The 25,164-nt window shown below is 42.4% G+C and overlaps 1 protein-coding gene across 1 annotated transcript in view; it reads right to left on the bottom strand.

The window, feature by feature from the left end:
- Positions 1–2,236: 2,236 nt before the first annotated feature.
- ATP6V0A1 (ATPase, H+ transporting, lysosomal V0 subunit a1) overlaps positions 2,237–25,164 on the bottom strand; it is a 28,594-nt gene continuing 5,666 nt past the window's right edge. Inside the window, exons 4-19 of the mRNA XM_009582683.1 lie at positions 24,660–24,763; positions 23,712–23,838; positions 22,335–22,417; positions 21,611–21,704; positions 20,025–20,237; positions 19,234–19,384; positions 18,869–19,008; positions 17,902–18,059; positions 17,361–17,451; positions 16,423–16,541; positions 15,894–16,110; positions 15,175–15,282; positions 11,712–11,819; positions 9,118–9,235; positions 8,285–8,456; positions 2,237–2,330 (exon numbers count right to left, since the gene is read on the bottom strand). Coding sequence (XP_009580978.1) covers positions 2,237–2,330; positions 8,285–8,456; positions 9,118–9,235; positions 11,712–11,819; positions 15,175–15,282; positions 15,894–16,110; positions 16,423–16,541; positions 17,361–17,451; positions 17,902–18,059; positions 18,869–19,008; positions 19,234–19,384; positions 20,025–20,237; positions 21,611–21,704; positions 22,335–22,417; positions 23,712–23,838; positions 24,660–24,763 — 2,097 coding nt within the window. The remainder of the gene's footprint in view (positions 2,331–8,284; positions 8,457–9,117; positions 9,236–11,711; positions 11,820–15,174; positions 15,283–15,893; positions 16,111–16,422; positions 16,542–17,360; positions 17,452–17,901; positions 18,060–18,868; positions 19,009–19,233; positions 19,385–20,024; positions 20,238–21,610; positions 21,705–22,334; positions 22,418–23,711; positions 23,839–24,659; positions 24,764–25,164) is intronic.

Genomic DNA, 25,164 nt, shown 5'->3' on the forward strand with positions numbered 1-25,164 from the left:
CACAGAAACCTCCCTTCCGCTCCTCCCGCACATGTGGAAAAACCCCCTCAGGCAGCTCCAGGCCCTGCAGGAAAGGCCTGAGTAAACACGTCCCTCCCGGGTGGGGAGCGGGTCCCTGCGGGTGGACGCCCTGCAGCTTGGGGGGGCCGGGAGCAGGGCAGCAGTGCAGGCAGTGTGTTTGCCCCAGTCCCTGTGAAAGGACATCCACAACACCCAGGTTTAATCAAGCCTTAGTTTTTCTTCCTGCATAACTGCTCGTTTCACTCAGTTAACAGGTTTATCTGGGCAGGCAGGAGGCTCCAGGACAAAACGGCCCCTGCTCAGCCCTGGCCAGCCTTCGCTCAGGATGTCAGCTGGGGCTTGATAAGCACAGAGACATTTCAGCCGAGGCACAGTCACGCCAGTCTCATTTTACAAACCAGCTCTGCCCACCCCATCATACTGACCATCAAGGTGACAGGATCCCAAGGCAGGAAAGCTGAAGGTCCCAGCTCCCTCCAGGCGGCTTTCAGGGCTCTGCCCAGTGTCTGACAGGGAAGAGGGGCTGCCCGGGAGCACCTTTCGGAGAGCGTGGGGGAAGAAGGAAAGAGGCCGTACCACTTGTTGTGCAGTTAGTTTAATTTATACAGTGACTGTCAGCAATGCATTTCACCTGGGCAGCAGGACTGGTGTCACTGCTCCACCTGCAAACAAGTTTTGATTTCATCTTTCATTCTGCAAACACCATTGTAAACATACAGCCAAGTCTACCTGTAAACACAGTGACTACCCAGAAGCTGCCCACGTGCAACATACAGATCCCCGTGCTCTGTGCATGCACTCGTTGCAGTGTGCAGTGCACACACACCTTTCTCACGTAATTTTAAACAGCCCTGCACTGTGTGGCACTGCCTCTTCAATTCCAAGTTACAATGATTCTCATTATCATTCTAATCTGTTCATACACAAATACTTCAGATCCACTGTGACAATTAAACACAACAGTTACACACAGCACTAACACACCCGCCCCACTGCTCCTACAGCTACATCGAATTGAGGAGGGCATGAAATTATTCACATCTTGCACAGGAGAAAAAGCAACAGCTACCACGGGGAAATTCCACCAAGACTCCACTGCCATGGGACTACTTTGGCAAGACTCGGCCTCTGTTCTCCCTTAAAGGGCTCCTTAGACCGGGGCATATATGACAACGTATGTCACTGGTACCTCCACCTGTTGCAAAAGCTGCCTTCCACTGATGCCAAGTCTGGATTGTGCATTATCTGGATGTGCCTTTAGGACTCTGTAGCCTCAGGTCCTTGGTTTTAAACAAGAAACCCAGAAGTTCCACTGCCAGTGGTCAATACCTGAGATGAGAGTTTGTACCGCAGCAAGGCAGCCAAGCCCCCTGTGCCTGAGCCCCCTGTTCTCACCACTGCCTCCAGAAACAAGAGGTAGAAGGGGCCTTCGCTACTGGACTTAGGGCTTTGCCTGGGATACGAGCGTGCAGGTGCACAGTTAAAGGAGCATCTCTTCTCCATGGAGGGAAGGAACAGCTTTTCTTGCAAGGACAAGGTGTTTCGCCATCACTAGAGTAAACGGAGAGCCACCATACACTTAGCTGAGGCCAAGTCCTACCCCTTCATATTGGCTCCTCAAGCCCCAGCCAGAGTTCAAAGAGCTGAATCCCTGCACAGGATGAGACATTGTTTTTGTCAGTTTAAAACATGGCACATGCAGAAGCCCTGGAGGTAAGAGAAGCACGCCCTGGATTGTCAACTGCCCACTGCTCATAATTTGTTTAATCAGAGGCAGAGACACATAGGATCCACACGTAAAACTTCCTTAAAAAAAATCTCTTCCTGAGCAGCAAGGTTTGTGCAAGCTGAAGTTGTTACGCCTTTTCTCCATGTGCTTGTATGCCCACTTAGCCGTAGCTGCATTTCTCTCATACTGCCCCGATAAGCCTGCCAGGGAATTCACAACACGAGAAGTACACTATTACACACCAAACTCAGACACTTCATGCACTTAGTGTCTTCAGTGGTAAACTTAAGGAACGAAAAGTTTCTTTGATCCAGTGTCACTCATTACCCGAGAATGTCAAAGCTCTTGGCTTTGAAATGCCATGGTAACGCTCGAGGGTGTTGCAATAAGTTATTTTCACTATGGGAGGATTACATGCAACTCAGACACACAGAGAGGGCTAGCCATAAACACATGACGTTTAACACTGCTTGAGCGGAGGGATCTTTAATCGTCAAACCTCCCCTCACGGATGGTATCGAAGGAGAAAGGGAGAAACTTGAATCCAGTGCCAGTGTAGAACTTGTTCTGGAACTCAATCCTGCAAGAGGGAAGAGTGTGCGTTCATTAAAAAGGCAGCTCTCAGATACGAGTTAGCAATTAGCAAGAACTCCATTAAAAGTATGATTATTAACTATAAAAAAATAAAGCTTTAAAGAGAAAAAGTGGTGTTACAATGCAGCGTATCTATGGCACAAACTCCACATTTTTGTTTGACATTTCTGGAGTGGAGCAGAGGAGAATTGTCCAGGTACTTCGATCGTACCCCCATGGGCAATAAAAAGGCAACAAAACCAGGATGAACTCCCTAAATGCAGCATCACTGAGAAGCACCTAGGAGCACACAGCACTTCCTCTAAGATCTCATTACTAAAGTGCACATTTTAGTTAGAACAAACCTCAATCGCGTGATGCTGTGCTCAGACTTCCTCCATCAGCTACTTCTGTTTATTTACTCAAACATATTCGGTTTATCCCCACATGACTGCTTCTGCTCAGCTAGAGATGTGCCTGTTGTCTCCAGCTGAACATTAACTTAGCCTTGTTTGCCTGCTTCCCCTAATAAACTCAGTTTAAAAAAAGAATTATTCTAGAGAACTATCCAATGGTCAGCAACAGCCAAATAGGGAGATTCACAGTAAAAACAAGCACAGTGTTTCATGAGCCTGATGAGAAACACTTTCCATTGCGTGGTCCACTAAAAAAATGAAGTCCCTGTAGGAATCAAGTGATAGCAAATTGTAGAGTAATTTAACACAATTCAGGAGAAGTATTTTTATGAAGCACAAAAAGGCAGACTTTAATTATTTTTTTCCAGATCAGGAATCATGGTGAACTCCAAAGCTGCTGGCATTTCAGCTGGCAAGAACTGATTTCCCAACAGAGCTTAGGAGGGAAACTTTCAGAAAAACAGCTATCTTCTGCTGCCTGTTCATGCAGATACGCAGACTTCCCTGCAGAGGAATCCCTAGGATGAGCAGGATTTTCCGTGTGGGAGGAAGGGCTCCTTGCCAACATGCTCCAGTTTTTCAGGAACCCTGATAATCTCCTAAGTATCCTGTGACTAAGTAACTATTCTGTAAGCAAAGGGAAATAAGAGGCAGAGGGGTGGGTATCTGAGTCACACAGAACCCACTGTAAATAAAATGAAATTTTAACCCTGATGGTTAACTGTTCCAGCTGGCCCTGACATCTGAAAGCTCCTTTTGGACACACTCACTTACAACTGGCCACAACTGGATGCCTGAAGCTCAAGGAGAGGCTGTTGTAAGGTTAGGGAACTAGTGAAAAAGTTTGTTTAACCAAATATCATGGCTTAAAGGTTCTGTGTGTTTTTTCTGCAATTGTCTACAGGAACACCCAGAATCCAAGGTCCTTTTTTGGTATGAGACGCTGCTGTTTCCAGGATCACTGGCTGTCATGTGTACCAGCTCTATGGCACTGTCTCTCTCTCATCAGTGATGAAGTTCTGCAGAAGAATTTACTAGGCAGTTAGCACTGCACTATAAATAAACAGACTAGAAAGCTTTCTGGCAGTCAGCATTAAAGAAAACCCACTCTTCAGCATTTTTGTATTAATAATTAGCTTAAGTGTTTGTTGGACTGTATTTATGTGGATTTTCCAACAGAGTCACAGAGTACCCACGCTGTCTGGAATACTAGGCAGCTCACGGTCCTGGGGAAGCAACTGCAGAGACAGTTGTTGAACAGGAACCCTAACTTTCATTTAGTACAAGTGCAAATTCCTACTTGGTATTTGTGTTCTTAAAGGCATGTGCCAATGCCTGGGGTCAGCTGTGATTCAGAGCACACCTCGAAGAGGGTAGCCTACAGTGCACCTTACAGTCAGAAAGCAATGGGGCTGTTTGTGTAGAGATTGTTGTAGTTACTCTTGCCCAAAAAAGACAGCAGTTTCGTACGCCGCACCATGGGTCATTCTGTCCTGCACTTACAGGAGATTGCCTTTTAGAGCAGTAGCATGCTCTTACGGTCACACTAAACACAAGCTCTGGCTCATGAGCTTTACAAAGAAAAATAAAATTCTGGCAAGCGGGTGGGGAGCTGTGCTTCACCACTCCCACTGCCACTCGCTGGATCGCGAGCGGGATGCAACTCTAGCACGCCCACGCCTCTCAGAAAGCAGCACTCCCCCTTGGGTGGCAGTGAGCCAGGAGCTCTGACCCTCCTCCTCCGGGCAGAGGAGGGTCTGCCTTGTCCATTCTCAGTTTACAGCTGAGAATAGCTGTCCACAAAGAGCTGCATAATTGCTGCGTTTTATTTATTCTGCACGGTTGTTTGAGGTTGACCGCATTTGTTGTGTTTGAAATCTATTTTGGTGTCCCTGCGCAGACCCACAGCACTCTCCAACTTTGCCATTCAGAATAAAACAGACATCGCGTGAGCTCCTTGCCTTCAGCTGCCCCTAGCACTGCGCAGCTGAGAGCACTCCTTTGGATCCGTTTCACTGCCTCCAAGGGGCTGAGCTCATGCTGGGGATGTTTATGGACCAGTGGCAAACAGCTCAAGCGACCCACGATAAAGAAAAATCACATTTATGTCTGTCTCAAGTATGACGAAGTGCACACGCCTGCCAGGGATGCTGCTGATGCTACACCTGAGGGAGAGAGCAGACTGAAAGCTTTAGCAAGAGCAGATGCACCCAGTTCTCTGTGTTCGCCAAACCTCCAACTCATGCGTGGCTGGGACCCATGCTCTCCACACTGATGGACATGGACTGAGGGGTGGGAGACTGGCTGAGAGACAGACTTGGTAACCAGAGCCAAGTCTGAACAACGCGGTTTGACTGCTCCGAACTCTGGAACTGAACCCCCTACATCACGATGCTCATTTAGCACCAACGTCTCTTCTACAGAGCAATACAAATCCTACTCTTCACTGCTCTGAATTAACCTGATTTGCTTTGTATTATGCCCACTGCTATCCATTCTTTCTAGCTGTGGCCTGGTCTTGGGACATATTCTAGGGAGAATAGCTTCCAGTTCCAAATCAGGCCTAAAACTGAGCCCAAAATACTGCTTTACACAAGAAAACAGCTCCTCTGAAACCATAATTCCTGCATCAACCCATGATGTTGGGACCTTACTTTGAATCCAGTTACAAACTTCTCCTTTTGGGCAAAGTCTATGTTTGCTCACATTAGAAGAGCTGACTAACTTAAAAAAAGGTAAGCTACTTTAATCTAAACATTCACGTCAAACTACATTATGGAAAAGCAAATAGAAAGGTGAAATGTTTCAGAACAGTGATGTTACAGTAAAAGGAGTCAACAGCACGACGCAGGGTATGGCTCAGACAGCTACCAAGCACCAGCAGACCTCCGATACACATGCCTGCAATCTTGGCAGCACTTAGAGTGCTTCCTCCACCCCAGAATGCCCCAGAAAAACCCAGCCTGCTGAAAGAACGCATACTTTCTGAAAAAGCACAAAATGTATCTTCCTCATTTGGGACTGATAGGCAGAGCACATGGAACAATCTGTGCTTTTTTTTTTTTCCCACCAGTAAGACACATGTTAAATTCCTCCTTCTTTCCAGGAAGGCTGAACCACCCACACCTTCAGAATTCCTGATAGGTGACTCTTCTCCCACAGCCAGAAAATCCGATCTGCTCCTCCCAGGACAGCTGTATGTGACACCCCCTCCCCCCCCCCACCCCCCTTCTAAAAAGGGAACACCTACCACTGGAAACATCCTGATTTCATGTTCAGAAGCAAAAAGGAATGTTAACAGTATGTTCTTTTGAACAACTGCAGGTGCCTTCCTCTTCACTGTGGTAACAAAAATCCAACAAACCCAAAATAATTTCAGCAGATTACTTGTAGTCTGAAATATTGCCTTAAACTTGCTTTTCAGGCCCTAAGCTTGAACAGATTTTCTCTTAGAGAATGTATATTAAAGTTTTACAACTTTGAAACATATGTTTGGGGAAAATATGACTGCATTAAGAGCTTCAGTTCCGCAGCTCCCCAGCACATGCCCTGCACTGGTCTGCGCGGCACCAGTGATGCATATGCTTACTGCTATTGCTCATCTGGGTTTCTCTGTTTGCTTGCCATTTCAGTGACATCCATCTTCCCTTGACACACTTCCAGACAATTTTTTAATCACCCTTTAGAGATAGCCTGGCAATGTGAAAAGCCACCTCATGGCTGAACTGCAACCTTCAGTTCACACTTGTTCCAGGTGCTCTGTGAGTAGTATCCATAAGTGCAGTTTGTGGTTATTAACACAAGACAGGTATCTCCAGAAAAACATGCTTTCTTATCTTAGCCCATCCCTTTGGGTAAAAAAGAAAACACAGAGAAGGCATTCAGAACTGTTCAGCTGCTATTGTTCAGAAATGTACCATGCAGCACTGCAGTCCAGAGAAGCAAGACTTTTAAAATCTACTAATTCACAAGCAACTGCAGATCAGAAACACCACATATGGAGTTAGAGTACTGCTTACTCTCTGCTCTTCTTGGACTGCTAGCAATAATACCAGGCAGGGTTTGCAGAGCTCCTTCTTTCACACTGATGCAATGGCATAGTACAGTGACAGCAGGATGAGGGTGAGGAAACACCAGCCAGTCAGCAAGAAGTTCTCAAGTGACTGGTATGAAGATTTCTAGGCTGGATGCCAGGAAAAACAGAAGCACCATCCACAGCAGCCATTTTCAGCAGCGGCCCCCCCACGGGCTCCCTCGACACAAGATGGCTACACCTCTGAATCCCTGGGTGAAGCTCGACTCACTCGAGCTACAGAGACCAGGCACGCTGAGACACTCCAGTCTGCACCCCGCAGGCTGCCAACAGAGAGGGCAAAAGGACAAAGTTTTCCTTCCCCAGATGTAGGGGAAAAGTGCAAAAAGGCTGATTTTCTTTCTTTCTTTTTTTTTTGTAAAGGCACTGGCTTCCTTTCTCACTTACAGAATTCCTTTTTAGAAGTGCTCACAACCTTTTCCTCCCATTTAAGCAAGACAGAATATTCCTTGTGAACTTCATGGGACTTAATTTTCTTCTCCTGACCTACCAGGAAAGAAACTATCTTAAGAGATGGCAGCAACCAGAACTGTCCAGAGGAAAGGTATAGACATACTCTCCTACACTTTAGGCTGAAGAGAACCCTAGACGAGCCAAACCCATTCCCATGTTGCTTCTTTGATCCCACCAGTGCACTAACCAGAGAATCTGAAGTGGAACAATGAGCTCTCTTGAATACAGATTAGAGAAGGCTCTTGAACACTTTCCATACTTGGGTGCAGAGAAAGCGATGAGCACTCTAGTGAGTAATACCTTCTTGTTTACTGTCTGTCTGCATACACAGGAGCTTAAGAATCACAGGAAAGGGGCTACAAAAGCATCAGCCAATAAGAAAGACCAGCAAGAAATAGCTACTATGCCACAGCACCTCAAAGGGCAGACAGGCAAAGCTGCTCCTGTTCAATGCAAGGTCTTATGAAGACAAGCAAGACCACATTGAAGGAAACTGCACTCAGCAGCTATTGCACTCAGGAAAACAAACATTAGAACCAGGCAGCAGACCAAAGGATAGAACAAAAAAGTCCTACTGAAAGCCGCAAGCATGCTCATCTATCTAGCACAGCCTTCCCATCCCACTGTTCACAAAGCTTTAGTCTAACTTATTTTTAAGCAGAGATCAGTTACTCTCCACAATTTCTAAGCAACGTTTATGCATACTATCAGGAGAGTGGTGGATCACTAGAAACAAGACTGAAATTTCTGACCCTTTTAAAGACTTTCAGCTGTCAGTGCACATCTGCTGTAGGACATTTAGATGTTTAGGTACTCCAGCACTTCTCAACATTGCTGATCTTGGCTCACTATTATCCACTACCCCAATTTTATAGCCTTAGCTTTCCTGTGTAAGGGTCGATACAATTTTCTAGAAGATGGCAGTTCTGCATAGTCCAGGTGGCATCAATTTTCTTGCTATGAAGAGCTTTGAAGTTTCTGCATGTTCCAGTAACTCACCAGTGCAAGCGAAGAGCATGGAGAAAAGCAGACAGCCCCTCCATGACCAGGAGGATTGCTACTGTCAGGGTAGCAAAAGCAGCAAATATGAAGAAGAGGCCAAAGCCTCCACCCAGACTCCTCACGCTGAGGCCAATGTGGATCACCATGGTCCAGAGCACCTCTGAGAGCTCTGCCAGGAGAAAGGGGAGAAGAGGGCTCATTTCAGAACATTCAGCAAGAATGGAAGGTTGTTACAGTTTACTTATAAAGCAAAAACTAAAGTCAAGCAACCTCCTACACTGAGGTGGGAAACTTAAGAGGGACAACAGCTTTTGCAGCCAAGTACGTCAGGACATTGCCTCCAACTGTCGCACAGTGCAGGGCAGAGTCCTTGCTCGGCAGCTCTTTGCTTTATTCAGTGCTTTCAACTCCATCCCTCCCTTCTAGATCCAGACAGCTTTTAGCAGAGCGCTATGCAAGAAGACACTGGTGTTTAGACTTAATTAGTCCCAGCTAACGCATACACAGCTCTGTCCTTCTCCAGCAGTGCTTCATGTTTGAGCTCCGGGGAGGCTATTTGCATTTCACCTACTGCCTGCCCAGGGTGATCGGGCACACGGATGAAACCTCCATTCCATAAGGAATACTCACGTGCATGGGCTAAGCTGAGAGCCCAGAGTCTCAAGTAGGATGCAGTGTTTGAAATGCACCCCAGGCAATATTCAATGGTGTGGATAGCCTGGTACACCACAGTATCGCCAAAGTCAAACTGCAAAGAGAACACAGAAAATGAAGAGAGCTGCGGTGATCGGGCACACGGATGAAACCTCCATTCCATAAGGAATACTCACGTGCATGGGCTAAGCTGAGAGCCCAGAGTCTCAAGTAGGATGCAGTGTTTGAAATGCACCCCAGGCAATATTCAATGGTGTGGATAGCCTGGTACACCACAGTATCGCCAAAGTCAAACTGCAAAGAGAACACAGAAAATGAAGAGAGCTGCGAGCCTCGCAAGCAGCAAGGGCTGGCTGATCGGGGAAAACGAGCGCACTACCTGGTGCTATTACCAAGGACGTCGTGTTTGAAGTTAGACACTGATACTGTCTTCTCCTGGTTTAGCATGTCAGTTTTATAAATGAAAAATGAATTCTCTTGCGTTGCTAGGTTTTGTAGAATGACAGTTCACTGCTGCAGCTTGAATATAATTGTTTTCACATTCTATTGTATGAAAGTAAGGTATTTCAAATTCAGCCATGGACTTTGCCAGGAAAAGACTGTTCAGCAACAACATGGTATTCATATTAATTCACTGTAAATTCTATGCACCTCTATGAAAAAGGAGACAGTATTCCAAGTTGATACTGCATATGTACCTTTGCTACAGGATCAACAAGAACATTTTGCAAGACGCAAACTTGCCCTTTTTGAAAGCAAAAACAATGCACAAAGCAATCTTGAAAAAGTCACATCTATGTACCATTCATTGGCAAAGTCTCTGTGTCTTGGTAATTTTTTGAAATAATAAAATAACTTATAAGGAAGTCTGCCATATAGGATAGTTCCTTATTTTGCAGCTTGGGAAAGCATTCCCTACATTTTGGATTTAATCCATGCTTCAGAAACTGCTCATATTTAAGTGAACACTATGTTTTAAATATATCAAATGACTCATGCTCTAAGCATGCACAGAAAACTATTTATATTCTTATTTCTCCCCTAGCATATCCAGGGCAATAAACATTTCAAACAATTAAGTTAAATTAGCTGTCAAAAGCCTAATTCTTTCTCCACAGAATGTGAACTGCAAAGTTCTTTAATAAAGCCTGCCCCACCTCCCAACACACACAGCAAGTCAGTGTGCAGTAAGTGGAATGTGATAAATATTTAAACAATGACAATTTACAGCCATGTGCAACTGCTGGAGAGAGTTACCGCTATGCCAGGGAGCGGGAGAATCAGCAGGATTGCTATGGCACGGTATTTGTAGTTTTACACATTTTTCACAGGTTTAGTGATATATAGAATTTACAGGCACATCTGCGCACTGTTTCCGCACCCCCCTCAATTCTAGATGGACCTATGCATAACAGATCTCTAAGCGAAACCACTTTCAGCACAATTCACAACAGCATAGTTGTCGTGAAGTTACTCTAATTTCATGGCATTTATATTTTTTGTAATAAAATTGGTTACCTGAAAGCGCTGAAACCTATAATCAATCCTGTATGAGTATTCCTAAAAAACCATTTCTTTAATACTCATACTTGTTACAAGTGTTTATGAATGAGCAGTTTCTCAGAACAGAGCTCCTCTTTTACAGAAAGATACTGATTAGTTAAGTTGTTGAACTGTATGAAACTAGACTGGTTTTGCTGTATTTGCTGACTGGCAACAATCAGTATCATCCTTAAAATTGCAGATAGTTTGGGAAGACATATCTTTAAACAGTTTTTTGCAGTGCAATTACCAAAGACACAACATAAGGCAAACGAGACTTCTTCAGAAGTTTAAAAGCAAAAACTTTTCAGTCAGACTTCCAGCTTAACAGCTTTCCAAGTAAACTAAGAAAGATCTGCAGGCAGGGGATAAGACAAACACGCTGTATAGATGAAGTAATTAAAGGTCTGTTAATGGGCATGTATGTATGAAGAATTAAAAATGGCCTGTAACATGTAAATAACTAGATCTTTTGGAAAACAAGATGTCGTGACATAACATGTTTAATTCAGCATGTATTTTACACCAATGGGAAATGGTGCAGATACACATGAATGCAAAGCTGGCTGTAGTCTTACCACCTCATCCTCTGTAGGCTTGAAAACATAAGTTTACATTTAGTGCGGTGTGTCGATCACAACATTAATCATGAACACATTCAGTTAATTGCCTCCTAAACATAACACAGTAAAGCAGTAACATCACATGCACTAGAGAGGCAATATACTGCTGGAGAATACTCCCAAACTACACGAGATCGATTCCTTTTTCCTCTCTACCAGACATAAGGCAAAGCAATTAACATTACCCCCAACAGTCAAACTAAAGATATAAGCAAGATTTCACCGCTGCAGAAGTAGAGCCCTTGGATTTTGGCTGACACTGGAAAAGCAGGTAGCACAAACGCACTGCACTTCAGCCAGAGCGTAAGCTGCGTATGCCACCTGGGAATACTGTGCAACTCTCACTGTGTAGCCCGTAAGATGATGGTTCTTTTTAATGGGGACAAACAGAGCCACATTTCCCTTTATATGCAAATTATACTGCTTTTTCTGGAGTCCTGTGAATGAGCAAGACATATTCTGTATGAAAACTACTATGAAACCACTTCACTGACAATGTTGCTATTTAGTTTTAAACAGCTTAGAAATCAGTAAATACAGCAAAACGCTAGCACGTTCTGCTACCAAGTGCGTTGCCCTGAGAGCAAGGATGGTCAGGTGCTTACCTCTTCCCCCTCCTCAGAATGGGTAGATAGCTGGTCATGTTGAATGATCTCAGCATCCTCCTCAGTTGGTCCATTGCCCACCCGGATGCCACCAAAGTTGTGCGTTCCCTAACACATGCAGAAAAAGAAAGAGCAAAGTGTTGTTTGTGTTTTACTGCAAGAGCTCATGTTTTTTATGACTCCACGTGCAGCAGCAGCTCACAGAAGAAAACAAAATATTAAGTATTAAGGCCCAGGTTAAGCCAGCTGTACAATTCTATTTCCCAGCTTGGATGGGAAAGATGCTGATTCCTGCTAGGGCTAGGAAAAAAAGTCTGTCTGAATGAATAATTGATACATTTCTACAAAGTAATTGCAACCCTAAGTAAAATAAAAGGCACATCTCTCAAGAGGACATTTGCTGGCACTGACGTGCAACAGACCAACGTTCTGCCCAGCAGCTGTTGGACAAGCACTGAAACACCACTGCTGTTGTAAATGAAACAAGTCACATAGTGGCAACTCAAAGCAGAATGGACTGACACAAATATACATACACACACTTGCTCCCCACCAGCGTCAGGCATATTAACACCACACAAGGGAAATCAGACTTTCCCTTACTTGGAAATTCCACGTTGTGCAAACAGTCCCTTTTATAGACATTTGTTCTGACATTCAATATCTGACCCTCAGCCATAACTCCACTGCGCTCTAAACAGAAAAGAATAATCTACAAACTGAGTGGAAACTTTGACTTTGAGTCAGGAGTTCCTCTCACCTGACAACTGTAATCATTGCACAGTTAACATCTGATTTATGGCAGGCTTCCTCCTCCATACTGTCCTATCACCTAGAAAGGATGCACAAGCCTATGTATCATAAATGCATATTGGACAATGAAGGCGTAACTTGCACATCACTATCTTTGGATTTCTGTTCAGCAAGCAGCTCTGAGTACAGCAGGATTTCTATCTCCCTCCAGATGTTCACAAGACAGAAAATGCTTATGACTGATCTGAGGAACTATGAATTAAGACCTGTGAGTCTGACCCACCTAGAGAAGCAAACTGAAATGCCACAAATGGAAAGAAAAGCCCTGCATTCAGCTTTAGCACTGTACTGGGGTCACCTGTGACACGGAATGTGAACGAGCTAACGATGCATTAAGACTTCAGAAGTTTCAGGATGACTATGCAAACTAAGGAGGCTTAAGATCCCATGGCCTCTCTGCTTTCACAGTGCATCGCTCTGGCATACCAGCGGAATGGCTGCTTGATGTTCTTTTAACTGATTTGTTCTCAGAAGCCTATTTTTATTTTAGGCTGAACTATAAATTTGCCCAAAATGCCAGATGTGAATTAAATATTTTGTCAGGTTTCTAAAAACCAATTAGGTAGATGTTTATGCTCTGAAAATAGAAAGAAAATGGAAAAAAACCCTAATCATTTATAAGTATGACAATACTTTTATTAGGGTTTTCAGCATCTTTGAAACATTACAAGTTACTGATGACTAGTATCAGTATTATATTTATGTATTTCTAGCCTGTGTGAATTTGCACTTTTTCAGCTTTTCCCTCGCATTTGACTTGTATCTGTTCTCTGTAAACTATCCAATCTAAACACGGCTCCAAAAGGTCTAGTTGTTTATTTTATACTTCTAACCACACCTCGTACAAAGACCTTCCCTCACAGCTTCTTGTGTTGAGATGCACTTAATACGCTGGATGGATTATGTACAAAAGATCCATTTTAATTTCTGACATTTCTGTGAGGCTATTTAAAATGTCATGATAGAAACACTGGCCAACAGCTAAAAAGGGCTTCAAAGTACCTTTGACATGTGGAAGTGCACAATATGCTTCACTATGCTTCACTAGTTTGTGAGATCTAAGCTTCCTAGTTAGGCAGCATTCATAACTAAAACCAAGTTGAAATATGCAGTACTGGGGAAGGCACAAAGTTCTGGGAGCTGCTGCAATCTTCACTCCGCCAGAAAAGCTTTAGCAGTAAAGGGCTGTCTATAGGCTTAGACACAAATAAGTAGGGAAAAACCACTACCGAGAGGCTTAGTTGTGCACAACCATTTTATCACAGTTTCAAGTCTAAGTGTCTACAAGGGCACAGGTGTCAAAAATCCAGTAATTACTGATATGAGGTTGTTGGGAGGCCATCACATAAACATGATGTTTGGGAACACATAATGCAAACAGAAATGCTTCACTGAGAATAATCCTAATCTATCTTAAACAAATATGCAAGAAAAGGAAAAAAGGGGAACTTAACCTGGGGGGATGTGGTAGCAAGGTATTCTTGTGCTGCTCTGCAGGTTTTGATTTCAGCAGCACTCCTGCAAAGAAGTGTCTCTGCATTCTGTGCACACATAACTATCATCCTTCAGCCTGGTAGTTCTTCCAGAATGTATCAATTTTGCTGAACTTTGCTCTTTCCAAGAGAAAGTGTTTTTCACCCTAAAGGTGCAGTTGTCATTCTCTTATGAAATTCAGATACATTCCATGCTCTCTTGATAAATAGATAGAAAGCCAACTCCCATCTTTAAATCCATCAGGTGATTTTTAAATCCACTCACTGTTGCAGCCGCTGCTGCCTCTAGTGCCTGCTCGTTCGGGACTGTGCTGACTTGGGCCTCCACGGTTTGCCCTTCCTGATAGTGAATGGAAGAAAAGAAAGGGAGGAGGAAGAAAACAAAAAGAGAAAGGGAGACGAATGGAGGGGACATGGGAGGATGGAAGATGGTCAGAGAAGGGAGAGGGAGTGTCTTTAACTGAACTGATCTTTGACTCACTTAACATCCTAAAAGCTGTCTGCCATACATGCAGGGAGAATTTTCAAGTCTCCTCAGTGCACGTGTGCCAGGTTCCTGCGTTTTGTATAAAGATACTTTACAGTACAGTTGGAAACCTAGAGACTACCCCAGAAGACAACCTCTCACAAAATGACTGCGTAAGTCTATTTTTTTGTCCTTTTAATTGTTATTTTTTACCATCCAAACTGCTTTACAAAGATGGCTGATAAGTCTGCCAGCCAGTTAATTCCTTTTAATTGTTCTTTTTTACCATCCAAACTGCTTTACACAGATGGCTGATAAGTCTGCCAGCCAGTTAAGCTTACATCTCTCCTTTTTCATTGTCAGCCTAGAGAAGGCACAGAAGCGCATCCAGCAGCTAGTAAGACAGTGTTCCTAAACCAGCTGACAAAACCCAAGCCAGATACATTGTTTTTATCATTACCAATATACAGGGTTTTTAAAAGCAGATTTGATGCTGGATCCAGATCGGAGAAGCAGGCAGGCAATACTCTGTCTCCAGTAAAACCCACCTGCCTTTATGCCTAGGAATATGCAAAAACGTTTTACAGGTCACAATGCAGTGTGAACCTACATACCCAAGATCAAGACGGAGAACATAGCTTTTCAACTGTAATTAGTTTTCATACTGAAAATATAAGAGGTAGTCACCCACCAAGTGCTTTCTCCTCAAATACTGATGGCGAAGGACCAGGGGTTTAGCTACCAGCATCCATGGCACACACAGCAACGCCACCACCACAAGGAAACACTGGAGCCCTTGCTGTAAAAGAAACAAGTCTCAGATGATTTAGTGGCAGTCCATACTCGAACACACACAAAACCTAGCAAGACGTCTTATGCAACACCGAACGACTGAATTCCCAGAGTACATGGACGCTTCACTCTCTCTCTCTCTCTCTTCCTGGAACAGCAAGATGTGCTGTACTTAATGCCTGCTTGCAGCTGCCCCATCTGACTGTACACAGCATGTAATGCTGATACTGGTTTAGATTAAGGAAAAAGCCAAAAGATTCTGCAGGGAATGACAGGTGTCTGATAATGCTGGGATGAAATGGTGTTAGTGTCTTAGCTTAGAGGCAGCACACTGCAAATGCAGGACAATATTCCTTATCACTTTCCACTATTAGTCTGGATCCAAATGTTCTGGAGCCACAGTTGACTGACTTAGGTTCAGACTGATATAAATTCCCGGTACAGGGATTATTCCTTCCTTCTTCAACATTATATAGTGTCAGGCTTTGGAAATGATGCCACATTTCCTCTATCACAGACAAAAATAGTTTCACACTTGATTTCAGAATTATTATAAGGTCAATGAAAGACTCTAATATCATGAAGCATCTCTGATCCTATTCTAGCAAGAGCACGCACCTGCCCTTTATAAAGCATCTTATTACTGGTATCACTATAGGAGAACAGAAACATGTTGATAAAATGTATTAAAAGGCTTGGTGCATCCTTTGACGTGTAAGCGTCGTAGGCTGTCCATTTGTAGAAGATGAGAATAACAAGGTATCCAAACAGTGATGACATGAAAATAATTTCTGGAATAAATCCAAGGTATATGTTCAGTGGCTTCTTAAAATAGCTACAGAAGAAAAAGGAGAGTTTAAAATTACATTTGGTTAGCATTAGGCATACATAAGGCAGAAACTTTTAATGAGAACATGAAGAGCAACTTTGGAACAAAACTGCAGGGGCTCAGCATTTCAACAATAGCTGGGACTTAAAAACAGTAACTACTTGACATGTGTAGTTCTACATACGCAGACAGAAACAACCGTATTGCACACTTCAATCAGAAGTTAAAGTCTTGATAGGCTCCTACATCTTAAACTAATACACACATTACACCCAAAGAAGTTCCCCACCCCCGAGAAAAACAGAGCAAAGCTCTTACATATGGTTGAGAAGACTCAATGTGACACCAAAGAGCATGTGGATAATGCCAAGAATCACAGACATTTTCATCTTAAACGAATTGAGGAAGGCCAGCTTATTGCTGGCAATATTCCAAATCTGTGAAAAACAACACTGAGTCAGCCAAACACCAAGTAAAAGAAAAACAGAGGAGAATGAAAATGTTCACGTTAAGCTAAACAGTATTAACCATCCAGGAAGTATTAGGCTGTAAGAGTAGGTTTTTTTACAGATGTGTTTGTCACACGGATATCTTCTGGGGAAATGAGCAGACAACCTTTTCTGCTAGGAACAGTCTTACAGCAACTGATCCCACCATCAGAGCAGGAATCAAACCTTGATTTTTTTTAATGGTAGGCAAAAGTTGCAGGAAAGAGGGGGCTGTATCCTTGACAGAAAAAGATACGATTATCCATTAAATGAACAATTACACATAGTTCTGATTTTCTGCACTTCCTCTGTGATGTGGAACACACGCCAGTTTTGTATCAAATACTCTAAGCAGCGTTAGGAGCAGTGTTATTGATGTAGGCAGATACAAAACAACAGGATTTCTTGGAAACCTACATTTCTAAGACTGACTGAAAAAAGAAGCAAATAACTTTCCCCGAGGTAAAAAAGTAACTTCATAAAGTGATTTGCAAGTCTAACCAGATTTGATTAAAACGCTGCAGATTAGAAAGGGTGAGAAAGAAGCCTTTAACGGACCTAAGAACAAGTCTCTCTATCCTGAATCTAGCATCTCAATAGGAACTGAATTAATTTTATCGTTCAGGAGTATTTCGAACATCGATAAAGAGTTTGCTAAGGGAATGGCTGGGGTGTGGAAATCTTTCACAGTGAACTGGACAGGCAGTTTTCTTTCCGTTGACACAGAGGATGTTCTTAAAGGACAGCAAAGGAAGGAAAAGCTCTTACCGGGTCAATGCCAAAGGGATAGGGTCCACCAAACACCCCTGGAATAGCAGGGTTCAGCTGAAGCAGAGGAGTATTCTCAAGCAAGGCATCTCTGTTTGGGTATAAGTAGATTATACAAACATTAACACAAGCAATGCTGTCCTCTTTCTGTAAAAACTAACAACATTCTTCCCTTGTGAGAGCAAGAAATATCTCAAATTGAGAGAACTTTAAGGTTCCTATGTGGTCCTAGAGATTTTCTGAATGAATAATAAACCTGTCTCTTGACCTGTCACTCAGTGTCACAAGGAAGAAAGATGCATGGGACAGGAATCTTGCTATGTCTATGAGGAGAAAGGTGCTAAACTGCATCTTTACAAGTTTTCTGGGGAAAAAAAAAAAAGCTGGTCTGAAACTTGATTCACGTTTACACCCCTCTTCCAATTCTACTTGAGCCTGAGTTCAGAAGTTTTTGTTTTCCTGAGTTGGGAGGACAATGGGGAAAGATAAGTCACCTCCTTATCACTGTCACTCTTTATCTAGTTACCAACTATTTACTCACGACCAATTGCCTTTTGAGAACATCGGCCGAACACTCCAAGATGAACCGAACATATTAAGAGACTTGGAGAAGCAGTCATTGTAGATGAGGCCTGTGTAAGTGGAGAACAGTCCCATCAGCAGAATGATGTATCGACCACTAAAAACCATGTTGAACATCTAGTATAAAAAAAAAACAACCCAAAACAAAAAGGAACAAATAAAGTCCATGAGAACAAGGAAGGTGTCTCAAAGATAAAACAGTAAAATCAGTCAGTTGCAGAACAAACAATATCAACCATACGGACTAAAAGCCCAAAGTCTCTATTTCCCCATGGCAGGGATTAAGGGTACAAGAGGTAGCACTGCAGAACAGAATCTGAATACAGAGGACAAACAGGCAGTGTGACTGTCCACAGAGAATCTGGGATTAGCTGAAGAGGATAAATTGCACTCCACACACTGATGCAAGCCCCCAGCTGGCAGCATTAGTTTGGAACTAGGCAGTGCAGACCCTATTCAGCTTTCTCCATGCTCTGTCAATATATCTTAACTCTGGTTCAGCTCCTGTCAACCTAAGCCCTGAGCAAGCAAAACCCATCTAGATCAGCAAATAGGAAGAATCTTGGAGAAATGATATACACGTACAAAAATTAGTTTTGCAGTGACTGACACCCTTTATGATCCAACCAAGTTTTGGGCGATGTGTTTACAACAGCTTACCTACCACACTTGATAAACAATTTCCTTCAAACAACTGAAAGGAATAATTTCCTATAAACATCTGAAAGGAAAACCAAAGGAACTCACTACTATTACGAAACCATGCTACTCAGTCTGTGGTCTACAAGCTTCTCACTTTGTGTACTTCAGAAATTTCAAATGTAAGGAGGAATGGGTATTCTCAACTCAAGGGGGGAAGGATGTCAGTAAACCAAGCTGCAACTCTTTGTTTTAAATGCAAAGCTCAGCATGACCTGTTACTTTACCTCATTGTCACTCTTCTGTGACAGAATACGACTTTCCCTAAGCACCATCCAGACAGCAATCAGAGTCATCAGGATTCCATGGCCAAAATCTCCAAACATCACAGCAAACAGAAACGGGAAGGTAATGATTGTATACGGTGCTGTAAGAGAAAAGATGACACTCCTAGTGCACTGTATTTGAGCAAGCCCAGATTTACCACAGTACAATTTATGCAATTTAGCAGTATAATTCCCAAGCTTCTCCTCTGCTTCTGAAAGGTCTTAAGCACTCTATTAGAAATTTTCATACAGGACAGACAATACAGAGAAACACCTGACTAAAAAATTGAGATTGATGTCTTGGACTTTTATAACTATGAATTTACCTGGATTTATTTCCCGATATGTTCCAATGCCGTAAGCATCAACAATGTTTTGAAAGCCAGAAGTAAACTTGTTAGTTTTGTTGTATGTTGGTGGGGTCTGATTGGTTTGCATCCTGTTTAAAATAGATGGGACAGTGGATCCGCTGTGCTCCTGTTTAAAAAAAAAAAAAAAAAAAAAAAAAAAAAAAGGAAGATTGGAAAACCCACCCTCAGAGCACTGGAGGACAGAGTACAACACTGCTTTCTCGTTAACATTTGGAAAACTACAAGCTTGTATTACTGTAGTGTGCTTGCATGGTAAGAAATATACTTGAGCAGCTGAGGAAGGTTGCCAAGTTTCCACTGCTCTCCACTTTGTATAGCAGGAGAAGAAGCACTTGTAGTAAGGTAGTAAGGATGAACATTATCTGATTAGGACAGACAAGAAAACTCATGCAAGAGTTTGCCTGTTTTTTTAAAACAGCAAATGAAAGGACTTCAAGACATCCAACTCATCTGAGCAGAGGGTGAGCTTGCTAATGTCCTGGATAGCTCCTTTCAGTAAGTTCCACTGAATAGCCAAACAGCAAGACTACAAAGCACACAACGTATTTGTTACAAAGTTTATCTATAAGCCATGATTCCTGCATGTTAAATAAACTGTCCTCTGTGAGGACTCATTCAAACAGCCCAGAGTGACGGTTTTTTAGAGACTCGCAGTTCAGAAAAATCAATTAATCCATGCTGTGTTTGCTGACAGTTGCTAGTCTGCTTGAACAGCAGCAGACAGAAGCAGCACAGCAGTTACTCACAGTGCCTCTCCTGAGAGCAAACTGGATAGAATCGAGGTCAGCAACAGGACACCAGACTTCAGCAATCAAGCACTTCTGTGTCACATCGATATTGCACAGATTCAGGGTATGGTAGATGGCCTTCATCTTGCGTACTTTGATGAACCAGACGCGGATATTTTTAGCGGCTGCCTGCAAAACCCTTTGGCGATGATCCTCTGTTTGGTTCAGCACCTTTCATAGAGAAGTAGGATAAAGATGAGGCAAAATCATTGACCAAAACTCAAAGCATACAAAAGCGCACAGGGAAATCAGGCTGACCAACAAGACAAGCCTTACCCACCAGAGGATGGATGGATGAGCCCTCTCCCCCATCCCATGCACAAGACTGCCACATGCCTGCAATATATGCTTTAGTCTCCATATTAATTAGTTCTGCTAAAAGGTTTTAAGGCTTCTTTCCAGGGATACTTTTTGACTACTTTCCTCCTCCAGCTCCAAGGTCAGTGGATATTTCAAACAATGAACTGTTTAGAGATCACAGAGAACATTTTTTCCTCCACCCAGGTTAAAAGAGCAGAGAAGAGGTCTACAAGTGAGGTATACATTGCCTTAAAAAAACACACAAAGATTATAGTGAAAGACTTTTTTACTGAAGGGAAAAGGAGAAAGTGTTTTCTACTGAGGGTGTTTTCCAACTGGAACATATCTAACTCATGCCAAGTCAGATTTCCAGACTGGAAAGTCTTAGACTCAAGGGAAAGCGAGGACACAGGGCACATGCAGCTTTGAATCCTAATAGTTAAATTGCTTCTGAGTTCTTGTCTACTTCAAAATTGCTAAACAGCTGCACTACACAACTCCCAGCTTCAGACAGTTTCTGCATCAAATAAGCAGTCCAAATTAAACCTTTTTTCCTTTTAGTTTCTGAACCTTTTCTTATTTTTTGTCTCAAATCCCTTAAATTTTTCTGCATAATAACACACTGCCTTTCTTCCTTGAAGCAAGCATCAAATATTTCAGAGCTGGCACCCAATAGATTTGTGTGCTGATTACTTTTTACCAACACTCAGGCTGCTGCACAAGAGATTAGTTGTAAAGCAGAAGCTCTTCAGGACAACACAACATGAAAATATGAAGACAGGCAGAAAAAAGAATAGCTAAGTTAAAGTTAGCGTTGTTATCTCAACTTGGAAATAAGTTTAAATGTTTTCAAAGTTCTTGCAGATGAAGCAGACAACTATACAAGCATGCTTTTAGAGTTGGAAAACATGGTATCTCCTTACCCATGCATATTCGTCTCTGCTCGCTGGCATGCAGTTCTCTATTGATGCTGTACTTACATGTATATAATTAACTACTTAGCCCTCCAGAAAGATCAAACCACCCCACCATCCTAAACCCTGACAAAGAAAACAACTGAGAAGACAGTCTCCAAACATCTTTCTTACACTGCTGAAGAGCTGGTCTCAAGCTACCTGGAGCTGAAAATATGGCCATCTAATAGGGCCAAAAATTCTCCTGTTTTAATAGGATCCAAAGACGTTTCCAACTATATTATTACAGAAAAAAGAAAAAAGAAAGGGCATTGACCCCAGTTATTTTACCATCTGAAGATCATCAATTCTGGTATTGACACCAGAAGCCATTTCCTTCCGCTCCTGTGGTGTTTCTGGGCATGGGTAGAGGGAGGCACGGAATCTGAAAGACATGCAAGCCACCTTAGTAACAAAGACGGAAAAGATGGCTGAACACAGAAATAAAGCAAGAAGTGCCTTAAGAGAAGTTTCTGATAAGCGAAGACTGCCAAGCCGTTTCAGTCTTTAAATCCAATGGGTACAGAAGCTTGCTTTTGGCAAAAACAGAAGCTGAATGCTTAACAAAATGGAAGTGGGAGAAAATCCTCTGTTCCCTGTACTGACAGTGTCTCAAAGGCACTGTCACGAAGTTGATTAGCCATCCCAGTTCAGGGTGCTGCTATCATGCCAACGCAGCTGCTGCTAGAAGCAGTCACTGTTGGTCTTCCCTGTGAAAATATCGCCCACTGACATCCCACTAGGTCTGTCCGAGAGTTCAACACTTGAACTCCTTTGTTTTTAGGCATTCTCTAGCAAAGTAGTCATCTACTTTGAGCATTACAGGCTTGGGGAGTGGCTTTTTTGACCGTAAAATATGTTTCAGCTACTTATGATACGTGATACATTTTATTTGCTGTCAAAATATGTACTCCTACAGTCATTGTGAAATAAGGAGTTGAAAAATATCAATATTAACTCATGTCAACGTGTTTCACATATTTGAGAGAGCTGCACAGCTATAAGACTTTCATACCCTTCACATATCTTCTTGACTCTGTTCTTCAGCTGGTCACCTTGGAAAAAGATGATAAACACAGACTTGTGCACATAATCCCCCTAGAATAGAAGAAAGAGTGCACTGTCATAGCTCAGCTATTTACAGAAATGGGCATTATAGCAAATTACAGTCCTACTTTTCCTTCCTCTGAATCTGTACATATAGAGCTCATATCTGCACAGTGAGTCAAGAATGTACCTTAACAACACTGAAACAGTCACAAGGAAAGCAATTTTCTTAGTCCCAGTATAGAATACCTCTACTGTACTTGTGTTTACTAAAGCAAAATGTTCTAGATTATCTATTATCTATTCTATGTAATACAATAAACAGGAAAACCTGGGAAGATCTCCAAAAGAACAGAGATGCAATGAAATATTTATCAGCACTTACTGCAGTCAGCTCACCTACAGAATCAAGCAAAAAGCTAAAGAGTGAATGAAAATAAGGTTTAACAACTTTGACTCTCCAGGGAGGCCAACGGCACATTCTTTGTACAGCTGTTTTCACGTTGGTAGCCAGGTCCCCTTTCCTGCATTTGTTGACAAGTTATTGTTCTACCTTACTTAGGAAATTTTAACGTAATGTTTCAAGAATAATTACATTAGGTGTAACCTCAATTTAAGGAAGTGTTGCACAATAAGAACAAAGTCTCTCCTACTAGACAGATAATTCAACAGGTCAACTACCAGCAGTCGGTGAGACAAGAGAAACAAAGAGGCAGTTACTGAATTTCAACTCTTCTGTCTTTGCTCCAGTGCAGCCTACATACAGTCTTTCTTTCTACTGGTTAAGAGCAAGGGTTCCCGAAGTTTGGGCATTGTCCATTGATTTGAGCAAAGAGGACGCTGAAAGTAAAAACAGGCCCAATCACAACATTTACTATTTATATTTGTAATAATGCCAACAATTCTCAGATGGATATTTAAATTACTGGTTACCAAATTAGGAAAAACAAAAGGTCCAAGTTCAGAGTGAATGAGCTACAGATGTTACACTGCTAACGTCCAAAAGAGCCTCTTTCAAGGAGGATTACTACTTATTCAGAACTGCATACAGGAGTTACACTTGTAGTTTGTGCCAGAGAAGCAACTATACCCTGCTGCAGTCCAAATTTTGAGTTGTTTTTCCCCCTTTTCAACAGCATTCACCATCCATCCTGCTATTTTTGTTTTAATAAAATGGGAAAACATTTGTCACTAAAGCCTCAGAGGCTGCAAGTAGGTACTGTGAAGGGACGCAACAAAAACATTTGACTGCATGGGGCTCATTGAGGGATAAAGGCTCAGATCTGTACGAAAATCCTTTTACACATCTGAGACTTTTGCTGCTGTAAACAATAGTTCCTTTTACCGTTACAGGATCCTCCAGGGGGTTTTCAATTTCTGCTTGACGCAGGAATACATTCCCTCGGCACACTCGCCACAGCATGCGCTCAAACATGGGGATTCGCTCACGGTTGATCACACCAGCCACAAACCTGTAAAGGGGACAGCATAAATGTAAGTCCTGCACCTAAAAGAATACATAGCCTAACACCCAAAACACTGATAGCAACTGGAGTTTAGCATCAGATTGAAAGCTACAAAAGTTTTATTTTGAAATTAGCTCTTTAGGCAAAATGGAAGGTCCTCTAAATACATAGAGATAAAAACATGACAAAACCAACTGTCCTACAGCAAAAGCTATGCCGTTTAACAGAATGAAATCATCTATTAAAAAAAATAAATGAATCACTGGTTGAAGGAGAAACAAATGCATTTAGACATACAGTTTCTATGCCTGCTAGTCTTCATTTCAATAGGTTACTGGTACATTACATGGCAAGGATTATAGCAGTCACGGCTACCATTGACTATGTTCTAGGCATTTGCTTCAGAAAACCTCACTAGTTCAAACCCCAGATAAAGAATTACACACATACACAGACAGCCTGGAAGCAGCTAATAAAGAAGATGTAGAACTATACAGATTTTTCAGAGTATTATGTGCCCATAGTAGTTACTAGTTTCAACAAAGCGTGAAAGCTTAGAATGTCTGAAAAAGCAACCAGAACAGATTTACAAGGAACAAGCTAGTAAAATTTTTTTTGTGCAGAGAGAAATGTGTGAAGCACAAATATGAACTGGGAAGTTAATGCACGCAGGACAAAACCAGAGACCAACAGCTAGTTCCAGAACAGCCTTCATCTGCTTGATGTGCCAGTCTGGAAAGTTCCGCTCAAATCGTTGCGGATGCCACAGGATGAACGTAAGCCAGCAGCCCTAGCACAGGACAGAAGAAAGCACAAACTGCCATTACCCAAGTCGTAGCGGGGCACCTCTTCCCATCTCGCTTGGTTCCAGGAGTGAAGAGGATTCCTCCAACAGGTCTGGATCCGCCATCTGCTGATGATGCAATTCAGCCTGAATTCACAAATCAATTAATATCTAATGAAACTAGTTAGTGGCATGCAGGGAACGAGGAACCAGGAGATAGTTTGGGGAGACAAAAAAAAGAAAAAAAAAAGAAAAAAAGAAAAAGAAAGAACAAACATAAGACAGCAGAAAGAGGAACTAGATGATAGAAAAGACAGCAAGAATCACACAAGGAAGGAGAAAAACAAGAGGAAAAGTGGAATGGCTCAGCAAAGCTTCTATACAGGAAAGGTCTGAAGATTGCTGCAAGAGAACAAAGGGGCTGTGGGATATATAAGCCTGAAGAAAGGCAGAATTCAAAAAAATTTGTCAGGTTTTAAATACAAGTGATGTTCCCAAGAACCATTTTTAATGGCACAAGACAGAATGACACACCTTACTCTCATCTT

Source organism: Fulmarus glacialis, unplaced genomic scaffold (assembly GCF_000690835.1).
Source record: "Fulmarus glacialis isolate BGI_N327 unplaced genomic scaffold, ASM69083v1 scaffold1908, whole genome shotgun sequence".
NCBI lineage: Eukaryota > Metazoa > Chordata > Aves > Procellariiformes > Procellariidae > Fulmarus > Fulmarus glacialis.